This window comes from Papaver somniferum, chromosome 2, assembly GCF_003573695.1.
Source record: "Papaver somniferum cultivar HN1 chromosome 2, ASM357369v1, whole genome shotgun sequence".
NCBI classification, from domain to species: Eukaryota; Viridiplantae; Streptophyta; class Magnoliopsida; order Ranunculales; family Papaveraceae; genus Papaver; species Papaver somniferum.
In genome coordinates, this window is record NC_039359.1 from 166,859,028 (window position 1) to 166,873,663 (window position 14,636).

Here is a 14,636-nt window from a genome sequence, read left to right on the forward strand (position 1 = left end):
TGTAACTTTTAGGTGAAATTGTAGAACGATTAATGGTTAGCCGGTTCAACGGGGTTTGACTGGTCAAGATAGGAATAACGGTTAACGAATAACCGTTTCCATTGAAACGGGTGATCACTGGCCGTTATTTGAAGAACGGTTGATTGCTATCCATTTTTTTTGCTTAGAACGGCTAATGGTCAGCCGTCCTTGGATTTTACTGGGAAAAACTACAAGAACCAGGTCCTTCCCAGACCGAGGTGCAAAGGTGTTTGGGAAGTGGCTGGGAATACCCACTAGACCTGGTCTTACTCTTTAGCTGTCGGTCTTTTGGTAAATACTATATTTTGTCATCTACTCTTATGACTTCTAACATTGACTTCAAATTAAAGTACTTGTGTATTATCATCCCATCCGGTCTTTTATGTGTAAACGAAGAGTCAAATCCGTAGAGTCAGAACCATAAGCAATAAACCTCGTGTCAAAATAGTTTTCCCGGTGTTTTATTTTTGTCGTGCTTACGACACCGGAACTATTCTTTCCTCCCATTTCTTTAACCAGGTTTGCGCACGTTAACAGCCTAACCACACAAGGCGCAATCAAGCACATAGTTGTTCTAGCAGGAGGTATCTCTTTGCCCCACACAGGATCATCCAACCTTACGTTGCTGGCAAAAGTTTCAATCAAAAATCTCTCTCCCGACCCGATTTATCATTATTTCATCACTAACTCAAATTCATTCAACCATTTCATAGACTCCGTGGGGAAGAAGAATAACATTAAAAAAAAATCAAAATCAAAATCGAAATTTCACACATTAGGTTATTGAATCATTTTTTTTTAGGGTTTAGTCGATTGAGATTAGTGATCAATGGCGGAAGAAACGACTTCAACAGCTCAACAACCGACGACCTCGTCATCATCATCACCGTTGGGTCATTCAGTAATACCAATCGTGAATAAACTACAAGATATATTTGCACAATTAGGAAGTTCATCAACGATTGAATTACCACAAGTTGCTGTTGTTGGAAGTCAAAGTAGTGGTAAATCAAGTGTTTTAGAAGCTCTAGTTGGTAGAGATTTTCTACCCAGAGGTTCTGATATTTGTACAAGAAGACCATTGGTTTTACAATTGTTGCAGACTAAACGTAAATCTGATGGTGGAGCTGATGAAGAGTATGGAGAGTTCTTGCACTTGCCTAAGAAGAAATTCTTTGATTTCTCTGATATTCGCAGAGAGATTCAGGTGACAGATTTTAATCTTTCTTTTATTGAATTCATTTAGTGTTTTCAGGTCTAATTGTATTACTGGAAATAACGAACTAGGGGTTTTGTTGGAGGAGAAACTCAAAATTCATTGATAACCTAGTTTGTTCACAAATTGCAATTATGAATGATCATTTAGAGAGACTAGGAAAAGAAACCAATCCTGTGAATCATAATTTCAGCTGTGTTTCAAACTTATACATGGGGCTTAACTTGTTAGGGATGCAGATATTACACATAGTTAATTAGTTGATTTTTTCAGTTAGGAGGAATGATCGTTTAGTGATGTGTTAACTATGTTCACTGACAAATTGAGTTTGACGATTCTGTTTCGTATAGCTGACCTAGATAACATGCATATTCGGTTGATTTTACTTTTCTACTCACACAGTTAAGGGGATATCCCGCAAATCCCAACTGCAGCTTGTCGTGTAATTTGGTTAATTATTGTATGCAGGCTGAAACAGATCGAGAAGCAGGAGGCAACAAGGGTGTTTCAGACAAACAGATCCGCTTAAAGATATATTCACCAAATGTTCTCGATATTACATTGGTGGATTTACCTGGAATAACAAAGGTTCCAGTAGGTGATCAGCCATCTGATATCGAGGCCAGAATAAGAACAATGATACTATCGTATATCAAACATCCAAGCTGTTTAATTTTAGCAGTTACACCAGCAAATGCTGATTTGGCGAATTCAGATGCACTTCAGATCGCAGGAACTGCTGATCCTGATGGTAAATTTGTAGAGTTCCTTTTGGCATTTATATTTCATGTGTGCATTTGGATAAATGGATTTAGTAGTTATTACGTTTGTTAACAAGAAACTTAATTCTAAGGCTTGCATCTTCTGTTTTTTGTTGGCAGGTTATCGAACTATTGGTGTAATTACCAAGGTGAAAGATTTTTCAATTTTTTGCTTGAAAATTTAATGTCATGGATTGGTGTCTGGAAACAGGTTTAGATATCACAGGGTTTTTTTTTTTTGCTTAATATTAATTCACTTTTTGGCTGCAGCTGGATATCATGGACAGAGGTACTGATGCCCGCAACTTCTTGCTTGGAAAAGTTGTCCCTTTAAGACTCGGTTATGTTGGTGTTGTGAATCGTAGTCAGCAGGTAGGTATTCTATCACTCTAGATGAAAAGTTCTTTAGATTTGGATTGTTTCTTGATTTAATACTGATATCAAATGGTCTTGATGAATGATTATATTATAATTTTATGAAAGCCTTTCTAAGTTGTCAAGAAGATTTGACAAACCATAGTGCTGGTAAATATTCCTGAAAGGGCTGATTTTGTCGATTGTCAGTGTTCTTTCCATTTAGAACTACACCAATTTTTAAATCAGATAAAAAGACGAATTAATCCGCTAATTATATTCTTCATAGTGATATATATGCTGTAGACTGTTCAACTCTGATATAGCTGGTGGTGTTATGAACAGGATATTATGCAGAATCTGAGTATCAAGGATGCACTTTCCCAAGAAGAGAGCTTCTTTCGCAGTCGACCTGTATAACCACAATTATTCTCTTGACTTGTTTTAAACCACTTAGTCTAGAAGTGATTACCAACTTTGCGTGTACTTTTTAACTGTTTCAGGTGTACAATGGCCTTGCTGACCGGTGCGGTGTCCCTCAATTAGCTAAGAAGTTGAACCAGGTAGACATATTGGCTGACCTCATTAAAATAGATACCCAAGTGCGACTTAAATTTTGGATCTCCATACAGGATGACCTAAATTTTCTTTGTTCTATAAACTTTTGCTCTTACCAGGCGATTTTACTGTATCATTTGATATGCCGTGTCGATTTATTTATTACACTACCCAAATTTTATAGTGTAGCAGTTTCATAGTGCTTTATAGTGTAGCAGTTTCATAGTGCTAGTCTTAGTGCATCTGAACTTGTACACTTCAGGTTCTTGACATCTTTTAGTTCTGTTTCAATCCCGATTTATACCTTATGCTTATCAATCTGTTACTTGTAGATTTTAGTGCAACATATTAAAACAGTGCTTCCAGAGTTGAAGTCACGCATAAGTTCTTCACTGGTGGCTGTGGCGAAGGAGCATGCTAGCTATGGGGAAATAACAGAATCAAAAGTATGTATTAAATTTTACATTATTTTATTTGGGACACTCCTCCTTTTGAATTGGCTGCATTTTAGAAGTCTTACTAAATCTGAGTAGTTCAACTGACCTTTGATTCACTAATTATCTGCAGGCTGGTCAGGGAGCACTTCTACTGAACATTCTTTCAAAATTTTCTGAGGGTAATTATCTTGTTATCCGAAAGCTAATTTCATCTGTATCCTAAACATATCAGGTCAACCACAGGAGTTATTAACTGTGTATGAACTCGTTTTTTTGCGCTGTATTTGAAGATTTCAAGTGTAGTGTAATTCTTATTTGATGGAGATTGTTCGTCTGAGTCAGTTGGTAGAGCTGCGTTTAAACTTTAGTTAATTTTTCTTTTACCTCTCTGTTACTCGATAGGTTCATTTGTTCTTGAATTGTTTCGTCCGTGTTGTGATCTCTTTTGTACCCTCGTATTTGACTTCTTGGCTGCAGCTTTGACTTCCATGGTAGAAGGAAAAAACGAGGAAATGTCAACATCCGAGCTCTCTGGAGGAGCACGAATTCACTACATTTTCCAATCAATCTTTGTGAAGAGTCTAGAAGTGCGTATTGCTACCATTAATATGTGAAGTAGACAAGTAGTCTTACCAGTTATTTGCATAGATTTCTTGTTGTATTGCTGTTAACTAAAGCCAGAATGTTTTGCAAAGGAGCATAAACCTTAAAACCTGGATATTTGATTGTCTTTTCAAACATTGCTGTGCTGTATATACCCCACTCCACTTAGACCACCTTCTGATTAGGTAAGGTAGATTTTAAGTATGCAGTATCTGATTTTGGTTGTGAGCTTTTGCAGGAAGTGGATCCGTGTGATGATCTAACTGATGATGACATCCGCACAGCTATTCAAAATGCTACTGGTCCTAGATCTGCTTTATTTGTACCTGAGGTGGGTTTTAAAGTGCCTGTCATCTTTTTTTTGTATAGTCTTATAAAGTTTTTGAAAGCCACTGTTTATTACCCTGCATTCTGTTTGTTCAGTTTCCCTATTGTATGCTGATCATTTCTCTCTTGAATATTAAGGTGCCATTTGAGGTTCTTATACGAAGGCAGATTGCTCGTTTGTTAGATCCAAGCCTGCAGTGTGCGAGATTTATCTATGATGAATTAGTAAAGGTTGGTAAACTTCAAAAGGGCATCATTGTTGTTTTGTATAGACTGTTTCAGGTTGGTATTTATTTTGCAATCCTTTTGAAACTGTAAATTTATCAGATGAGTCATCGCTGCCTGGTGAACGAGTTGCAAAGGTTCCCTACTCTCAGAAAGCGCATGGATGAAGTTATAGGAAACTTTTTGCGAGAAGGCTTAGAACCTTCTGAGACTATGATTGGACACCTTATTGAAATGGAGGTATGCGTAGTATGGAATCATTCCTTCGTTTCATTAGCCTTGGAATCATTTAGGGTATCAGTGAAGAATAGCAGAAATTCCAAATTATCAAATTTGTTTGTCATCACCCTTTGTTTTTAATTTTTCAGATGGATTATATAAACACCTCGCACCCAAATTTCATTGGTGGGAGTAAAGCTGTGGAGTCTGCGCTGCAGCAGGTCAAGTCGTCAAGGGTATCTGCAACTGTGCCTAGACTGAAGGTTCCTTTTTCTGTTTCCTGGCTATGCAAATGACGATTTTAGGCATAGCAGCTAGATATTGTTAGTTTCATGATTTCTAAATTTTTAATTGGTTCTCACATTGTTGATCCTAGGATGGGACTGAAGCTGATCGAGGGTTAGCATCTGAGAAAGCTCAGAAATCTCGAGGTATTCTTGCTAGATCACCTGCGAACGGAATTGTTACTGATCAGGTATGGCGAATATCTTATTTATTTGTTGACATAGTATTTTGCCTGGTTTTCTTACTTACATATATGACAACCAGATACCTCGACCTGTGATGGACGCAGAGAAAAACAGATTAGCTGGTATGTATTGCGGTCAACTTTTCTGGATTATTTATCCGTATTCAACTTTTCTATATATATTTTCATGTGATTAAAAAAAAAAGGACATACTTGTATAATATTAGTAAATTAACCTGCCTGGGTAGTGTTTCTGTTTGGTTAGTATTCTAGTTTGGTAACAGCTATACTGAATATTCAGGAAATAACCCCAGTTCAAGTTGGGGGATTTCATCTATTTTTGGTGGGAATGAGAACCGTATATCTGCAAAAGATAACTCAATGAGCAGGCCATACAGTGAGCCCGTTCCCAACATGATGGAGCACAATGTGATGGAGCACGCCCTATCTATGATCCAGTTGAGAGAGGTAAATGCTAAAGACTGTCCTTTGATCACTGTTTAAGCTGGCAAAGTAGATCTGGTGTTTTCAGTTCAAGCTTAATTCTGAGTAAAATTATGCAGCCCCCAAGTGTTTTGAGACCGTCAGAAACCCGTTCAGAGCAGGAGGCAATTGAAATCGCAGTTACCAAGTTGCTTTTGAGATCGTACTACGACATTGTCAGGAAGAATATTGAAGATTCAGTGCCCAAAGCAATTATGCACTTTCTGGTAAGTATTCAATTGTTCCATCGTAATTTTCTGTTATCATGTGCCATCAAGCATACTTATATGACGTATTCACCAAGCAGTATATGTTGATGGAACGAATGCTCATAACTTCTAAGTTCTAATACGTGTTTACTGTTATCCAGGTCAACCATACCAAACGAGATCTTCACAATGTATTCATTAAAAAACTTTACAGGTGACATGAAATTGCCAACTCAAACTAAGACTTTGCGTATGTGGAACTGGTTTATATGCAAATGCATCATGTTGACCTGTTATCTTTATTTTTGTTTCTAACAGAGACAACCTTTTCGAGGAGATGCTGCAAGAACCTGATGAGGTGGCAATGAAAAGGAAGCGCACTCGAGAAATGCTTCGTGTTCTGCAACAGGCTTTCCGGGTCAGTGTTTCATGCTTTGTGGAAGCCACTGTCTATCTTAACACGAAATTATTCTGTGTCAAAGTTACCTCTGACTTGCATAAAGTATTTGGCTGATCCCTCTTTTATTTTCCCATTGCTGTAGACATTGGATGAATTGCCAATGGAAGCTGAAACAATAGAAAAGGGTTACAGTTTGGGAACCGATCCAACCGGTTTGCCAAAGATACATGGACTCCCATCATCATCGTCATCGTTTTATTCACCAGGTAGTAGCAATGATTACAATTCTTACAGTTCTCCAAAGAACCCCAGGTCCCGGAAATCATCTCATTCGGGGGAATTGAACTCACCATTGAATGCAAACATGGATAATGGAAATTCACGACAAGGCATATTGGGGTCTACTTATTCATCTTTTGACATGTAGGCGTCTGGAAACAGCACATGGGATGTACTGTTAACGTTGTTATGAACTAATATTTGTTTTGGTCGGTGCCCTTGATCTGCAAAGGTGTTCATTCGTCCCACCTTCATATCTTTGTTCCGACAACGATACGGACCAAATAAATAATAGTGTTGAGAGTTTACCCTTGTTTTATGTGAATTCTCTGTAACAAATTTGTTTCGTTGGTCGAGGGGTCCTTGCTGGTGGATTTGATTGAGCTGCTTCATCCATCTTTTTGGGGTAAGGGAACACGTCGCCCTTGTCAGCCACTTAGTTGAAAAAAGCTAAACTGTGTCCTGTTATGTGCCTTGTTTTATATGGTCACTGCAAAGTCGAAAGGCCAACTTGACACGATCAGGTGTGTAGTTTAGGATTTGGATATAGGGCTGTTTTTGATTTCTAGTTCAGAACACCCCAATCAGCAGTGATGGATACGGTTCTGAGGTTTAAGTAGTTCCCAAGAATTTTGTAACGAAACAAGTAGTCCTTTTGTGATCTTCTGAAACTGGCTAGTATGTATCATTTTTTGTTTTTGGTTTGGTTTCTGTCTTCCCAAACCTGAGGATGCCTAGTTATCAAAGTTGGCTTATGCATTTTATTATTACTGTATATTCTTTCCGAAGTTGGAAACTTTTCGTATGGGGGACCTGTACTTAGGCCACTTTCCTACATTTATATGGGGTGTTCTAATGTTAGGAAAACTTATCCTTGTTCAAATCATGATAACTAATCTTAATATTCCCGGTGAAAATCTCCTGTATTGGAAAAGAAATATCATCGAACCTACTAAGAAATAAATTAAAAAGATTACTGAATAATTAATGGGTCTAAATGAAACTAGACGAAGAGAAATACTTAAGTAGTTGTGAGACGCGGAGTTAACTCATCATTATTTTCTTCCCTAAAACACAAATTTCAAATCCTCTTATCTCTAAAATCTTATCTTGCATGCAATTATTACAATCTTTTCTCTCTTCTGGTTCAAATTTTTCTTGCATGCTATAACTTTATTGTTTACCAATGGCGCTCTTTTTTTTTTATGTGTATGTTCTGGTCTATAGCACTTGTATGACTGTCTGAGACAATTAGAGTAGTTTTGCCTACTATTCCTTCTTTTCTTAAGAGAACAACTTCCTTCCTACTTTTTTTTTACAAGTGTCCAACATTCACTATGCAGAAAAACAACAATCTCTGGTACATAGCCATCCTTCTCTTTCTCCTTCATCACATATCCTCTTACTCCCAGTCTGCTAAAGCTTTCTCTTTTCTCATGTACCCTCATATTAGTGAGGTTCAAAATAAAATGGAAAATACTTTTTTATCTGAGAGACTCAAAGAACTAAAACAACCCATACTTTCCACAGAAGATTTGATTGAAGGGACAAATCAATGGAAATTCTGCTTTTTCGCCAAACTTTGCTCGGAATAGCAGTGTACTGTTGGAGAATTAGATAAAGAATTAAAGAAACTTTAGATTAAGAGCAAGGATATTTTCATTCAAAAAAAGGAGAATGAATGTCATGTGATTAAGTTTTATTCTCAAGAAGAATATGACTTGGTTCTAAAGCTGCGACCTTGGTTTGTAGAAGGTGACTTATTAGTCATGGATCCGTGGAACCCTAGAATTCCTAAAATCAAAGTGGATCTTATTAAACAGCTTCTCTGGTTAAGGCGCTACAACTTGCGGCCGGAGTTTGACAATCGGCATATAGTGAAAAGTATTGCTACTGCAATGGGAGAATTTGAAGATTTAGACCCACGAGATTGTATTCTCCCAAAAGGCAAGGTCCAAAAGGCTCAAGTTTTCAATGGATGCTAGAGATCCTCTTCGTAGAGTTTTTGGATGAAGAATGCAGAGGGTGAAGAAGTTTGGATCAGACTCTTTTATGAGAAGCAACCCTGCAATTTTTGTGGCTATTGTTATAGTGGTAATTGAATAAATGTCCCTCCTTCTTATGGTATTCACAAATATCCTTATCCATTAACAATTATATCCCTACTTTTTTTTATAAGAAAATGATTTTAACTGTAATTCCACAAATACCCATGTGTCGGTTGAGGTATCACTTATTTTCTCTTTCATTCCGATTTCAGATCTAAAAAAAGATCAATATCTTCTTTATCTCTTCGGCTATCACCACCATCATATCCACCTCTTCCACTACCGCTTCCACCACCTTCGCCGCTGCTAACAAATTCAGAATTCAATCAAAAGTTATTATCAGCAATAGATTTGTTCATGTTCAGAAAGGCCTTCTTTTTCATTTTCGAAAGATTAATTTTTAACATCATATTCAACGAGATTGGGATCTTATTTTAGGTTTTGTTTTCTAGTAATTTTAAAGTTGAACTTGTTCGAATTATTGAAGCTCAAGATGATGATGGTGGTGGCGGCGGCTGCGGCGGTGGTTTGTTCTTTCGAAATTCAAGTTCTAAATTGGATTGAAATAAAAAAAGGTGCAGCGAAAATGGGTTTATAGAAAAAGTGGTGTTGGTGTTTATTTTGTAATCTACTTGCCGGAAGATGAAATTGGTGCTTCTGGTTTAGGTATTGAACATGGAGCTTTGAATCCTGTTGAATTTCAAAGAGTTGTGGACCTTCAGAGTTGTCTAGTTTGTGTAAGTCAAACCATAAAAATTTTTGTAAAGAAGGTGAACTCTGAACATTAATTCATTTGCTTTTAATTATCTCTGCAATTAGATTAGATAATACGACTCTTTTTTAGTTTTAAGTTTTGGTGTGATTGATTTTCTAACATATGCACATGCTAATTCATATTATTTAACTAGTTGTTTTTCCCGAGTAAATTATTCCATTGATAACCCAAAATTGGACAATAATTCTGGATAATTCATAGTTTTTAGGTTTTCTAAGAAAATTTTTGCTACTAAGTCTTGCTGAAAATAAGTTTTCTTTGTTCTGTACTAATTAGCTGCAACTGAACAAGTGTGTTTGGATTATTAAAACTCTTTACTCTTGGATCTGTTTGAGGAACATAATGGTTTGGATACCTTGTTGCGATTGCAAATGCTATTGGTGTTGAGGTATGCCCTTTTAAGTTGTTAGTTAGGCCATTTTATACAAATTTGTCAGGAGATATGCTCAAAGCATGATTGTACTGTGCATTTTGTATTCAAGTTTGAGCGCAACACATATAATTTTACGTTTTAATGACTCTATTTGTCCTGATTTTGCAGATGCCAATGCATTCTCTCATGGTTGATGGTTTATGAAGCTACAGCTGAAGATTAATTGGTATTGTTTATATGTTTTATGGGATCAATTGTTGTTGTTGACCCAATTTTTTGTGGGATCAACTCTTGTTGTTGACCCAATTTTTTATGGGATCAACTACGGTTGTTGACCCAATTTTTTATGGGATCAATTACTTTTGTTGATCCTTTCAACTCCTACTGTTGACAATATTTCCTTGGATAAGTATTATCATGCTTATAGTTTAAATACTGTTGACAATATTTCCTTGGATAAGTATAATCATGCTTATAGTTGAAATCATGTAATTTTCTTCCAATGTTGAACTTGTGGTGCAATGGTAGCATGACTGACTCCATGTTAGATGATGCGTGTTCGACTCACGCCAAGTTCACTCCATTTACATGGATCAACTTTCATTGTTGATCCAATTTTTAGGGGACCAACAACCACTGTTGATCCTTTTTTTTGGATCAACTACTGTTGTTAATCCCCTAAATGGATCAACTTCTACTGTTGATCCTTTTTTTTTTATCAATTACTGTTGATTCTATTTTTATTTGGATCAAATACTGTTGTTGGTACAAAAATATCTAAACCGGCAGTGGCGATGGCGGCGGATTAGTGGTGGTGGTGGTGGCAGCGGCAGACTAGTGGTGGTGGCGTACTAGTGGTGGTGATGGAGTGGTGGTGGAATATTAGTGGTGGCGACGGTTGGTAGGTGGTGGTCGTTGAACGGTGGTGGTGGAATGGTAGTTGAATGTTGGTGGTGGTGGTGAAGTGGGAAGGGAAGAAATTTGTTCCATTTTGAAATAAAAAAAAATTATATGGGTGAGGGTATTAAGGTAATCTAATTTTAAATAGATAAGATTATTAAAAAGGAGGGACATATTTAATGTTGTACAAGGATATATTTGTAGGGTGTTAAAAATAGGGACATATAATTAATATACCCATTGTTATATACAATGGATCATTAGGAACAAGATTGTGTGACTATTGCAAACTACCCTCTTCGGTAGCAAAAACAGTTTCTTTCACCCAACTCCATTCTAGATCCATCATCTTGGAGAAATCTAAATAATATGAGATAAAAGGATACTAATAATACTACTTCGTTAATGCAAACTGATCAAGAAATCCGACGTGCAATAATGGTTAGTGATAATCAAGCCTATGCATTAAATGAAAATCAGCAAAAAACGGCGTAAGGCAATGATGAGGACGTCAATCAAGGTACTGAAGCTAAGATGACATGTACTAATGAAAAAATCCATCTGGAAAATCAGCGACTCGAAACGAGCTCAATCCATCTGTTGGGTGTAATAAACAAGGTATGATCCAAGTTAACTTTATTCGTGGAAGAAAAGGAAGAGATAACTCATAGACAAGTAAATAGAATCAGGGTGGAACAAGGAGGTCCTATACATATGAAATGGGTTGTACTTCTCCTATGAACATCACCAATAACCCATCAAATATTTTGGAATATACTTCAATTATAAACTTTAATGGCTCTCAGCATGGAAACTTAAGAGAGGGTATTGATCCAAACTTGCTCAGATCTTATCTTTCTATGAGTGAATTTGATGTTTCTTTCAATAGTTGCAATGCTTATGAATTAGATCCAGCTAATATTCATCCTACCAGAGCATACAAATAACCAATTCATACCCTAATTCGCCATTTTGAGCAATATCAATCTAGTCAGGATTCTTCTAGTGAACATGCAGACTTAACAAATGATATACTCAAATAATCATTGATGATAAAATTCAATATCCGAATTCATATCCTTCTTATCATGGGACAGTCTCAACGCAGAACTACTCTCTTAAGTTTGAGGACAAATCCCCAAGCGCTGATGATTAGGTATTTTCCTTTTCTCATAATCACTTAAAATTTAACTTTTGTAGCATTAGTATCAATCATTTTATCTTCATACCACTCAGAGTGGGATTAAAAGTAAAAAATTTATAACCATGAAAATCTTGACTTGGAATGTGCAAGGATTTGCAACAAAAGATATAAGAGATTATTTAGGTGATATTAACACAATCCATATATAATCTTCCTATTTGAGACAAAAACTAGTGATGTTAAAGCAAAAGTACAAACTCAGTCTTACTGTTGTAGATGGTGGATTTTCGAAAAGGGAAAAATCGTAAAACCATAATTATACATACTCCGGATCCGGCAATAGGATGAGTATTGAGACTCATGTCTCTCAATAAAGCGTGAAAGCTCATGCCATAAAATCTCTGACTGAGAAGGTTGTCTCTCAGAGTATATGTAGATGTGTAGTTTCCCAGATGAGGCCACGACACATCTCATGAATACTGAGAAATTTCAGTAATTATTTCTATATAGAATTGAAAGATTTGACGGCTCCTAGACAGCGTGCCTGCTAGTATAGAGCAACAACGTCTTCAAGATGCAACCAGGTTTTCCCTGACTATATAGGAGAAATATGACACTCCAGCAAGTTCATATTGCTCAACTCTCAGATAATTAATGCTCCTAGATAGGAATCCCTGCTAGTATAGAGCCATCAATTAATTATCTCTAATCGTATCCGAATATTCAACTATATTCTACGATTCTTCGAATGTTTCGTTACTTCAATTTATGGTTTTCCCAGCAGATTTCCATGGGTTAGTAATAAATATTCAACGTGCAGGCATCTGAGCATCGAATAAGTCCTGACTAAAATGGTGCAAGTGTACTTAGCAATAATGCAGAAACTAGCATTTGAATGCGCAAACGAGCATTTCAAAAATACGAATGAACGATGAACCTATGCAAAATAGGAAGGAATAATAATATTAATAATAATAAAATATTAGCAAAGGCGCCAGGGGACTGGGCTCACCAGCAGGCTGGTTACGCCGTGACAAGTCCCACGCCCAATTTTATATTTTTATCATATTTTATTATTTTTTCCTGATCTCATGAAAATTCTCTCATTCGAGCAAATCTCCTTCCTTTCAAGAAAATTCTCTAATCTCATGATATTTCTTTATGTCAAATAAAATAATAAAATAAGAGAAAGGTGTCACGGGACTGAGCACCAGCCGGCCAGCCATGCCATGCCCTAGCCGTGCCGGTCCCACACCTCACGGTTCCCCATTATTTTATTATTTCCCTCAATTCATGAAAATTCTCTGATTTAATGAATGTTCCTTAAAACCATGAAAATTCCCTGATTTCATGAATTTTTCCTAAACCCATGAAAAATATTATAAAATTAAGAAAACTCGTTGGACCGAGCCCTATCCGGTCCCACACATACCTCTTATTTTATTATTATTATTTGTTTTGTTTTGTTTTGTTTTCCTCATTCCATGAAAACTCCCTGATTTCAACAAAATACTTTGGTTTCAACAAATATCTTTGATTTTATGAAAATTCCCTAAAATCATGAAAATTACATAAAATTGGGAAGAGTGCCCTGGGACCGCGCCCGTTGGCCGGCCGACCATGCCTTGGCCATTGCCGGTCCCACACTCCATCATTTTCTATTTTATTATTATTTTATTTTCTCTCATCTCATGGAAGTTCCCTGATTTCATAAAACTTTCCAGTTGCATGGAATTTCCCTCAATTCAGAGAAAATACATAAAATTACATAAAACTGGGAAAGTGTGGGACCGTACTTGTCAGCCGGCCGGCCATGCCCTAGCCGTGGCCGGTCCCACACCTTGCAATTCCCTGTTTTATCTATTATTTTTTATCATCTCATGTATTTTTGCTAGTTTCAGCAAAACCCTGGATTCTGCATATTTTCTCAAAATGTTGGTCAAACGCACATCGAAAAATATTGAAACTCTCAGGACTGAGACATGGACACTATGGTGACACGGGCACATCCACTTGACCGACCAAGGGTGACCCAAGGCTTGCAAACAGCCGGTCCCATTTGTTTTAATGATTTTAACCTAATTTGCTCAATTGCTCATATTAGGTTCAAACTTTTTTCAAGCAATTGAGGGTTTGCTCTAACAACTATTAATTGGTCCCACGGCCGCCAAGAGCCGGTCTCATGACCTCTTGGTCGGTCCCTCATCTTCTCATGACTAGGTTTTATTATCTGACGCTCACACGAGCATTATTTGAATAAATGATTAAACCAGCATTTAATCATTCTTTCACCGACTGGTCTTCAAGAGACTTTGGTATTTTGCTCATTCGATCATCTGGGCGTTACATGGTCGACTCGTCATCCCATGTAGTCGGTCCCTGCGGTTCTTGCTTCGCTGATTTTCAATAAATCGTTAATTCATTAAAATTAGGGTTTTGAATCCAGAGCTCTGCAAAAACATAATTCTGAGCAGATTCAAATGCTGATAATTTTATGTTGATCCTACGATCAACACTTTTGTTTATTATACTCGACCCAGCAGTCAATATCTTAAATTAATATTTTATTTGGTCCTGCTACCGATAATTCATCGAGCAATATTTTCTCAGACTAGCAATATTTGCTCAAACCGGCAATATTTGCTCGAACTAGCAATATTTTTCCAGATTAAAGACATTGGTTCAACCATCAATATTCATCAATTCAGCAACACAATTTGCTCATCTTAAATTATCAACATTTATCCAATGATGCCTCGTCTCAGCAGACATGCATTTAATTCATGAGTCTTAGAACATTTGCAAATTATATTCAACTCAGCAATACAAGGACTC

General features: G+C 36.8%; 1 protein-coding gene across 2 annotated transcripts; it reads left to right on the forward strand.

Moving 5' to 3' along the window:
- Positions 1-558: 558 nt before the first annotated feature.
- Positions 559-7,328, forward strand: LOC113349694 (dynamin-related protein 3A-like). Of its 2 annotated transcripts, none has more exons than XM_026593716.1 (20): positions 559-1,228; positions 1,706-1,988; positions 2,119-2,147; positions 2,269-2,370; positions 2,698-2,766; positions 2,856-2,915; positions 3,243-3,356; positions 3,478-3,526; positions 3,825-3,934; positions 4,189-4,281; positions 4,416-4,508; positions 4,605-4,742; positions 4,871-4,984; positions 5,098-5,196; positions 5,271-5,313; positions 5,492-5,658; positions 5,754-5,900; positions 6,044-6,096; positions 6,201-6,300; positions 6,425-7,328. In XM_026593716.1, the coding sequence occupies exons 1-20, from the start codon at positions 851-853 to the stop codon at positions 6,707-6,709; spliced, it is 2,526 nt and encodes an 841-aa protein (XP_026449501.1). In that variant the 5' UTR covers positions 559-850; the 3' UTR covers positions 6,710-7,328. The 2 variants fall into 2 exon arrangements, with proteins under 2 accessions (XP_026449501.1, XP_026449502.1); XM_026593717.1 differs by having other exon boundaries at positions 4,871-4,957.
- Positions 7,329-14,636: the final 7,308 nt, after the last annotated feature.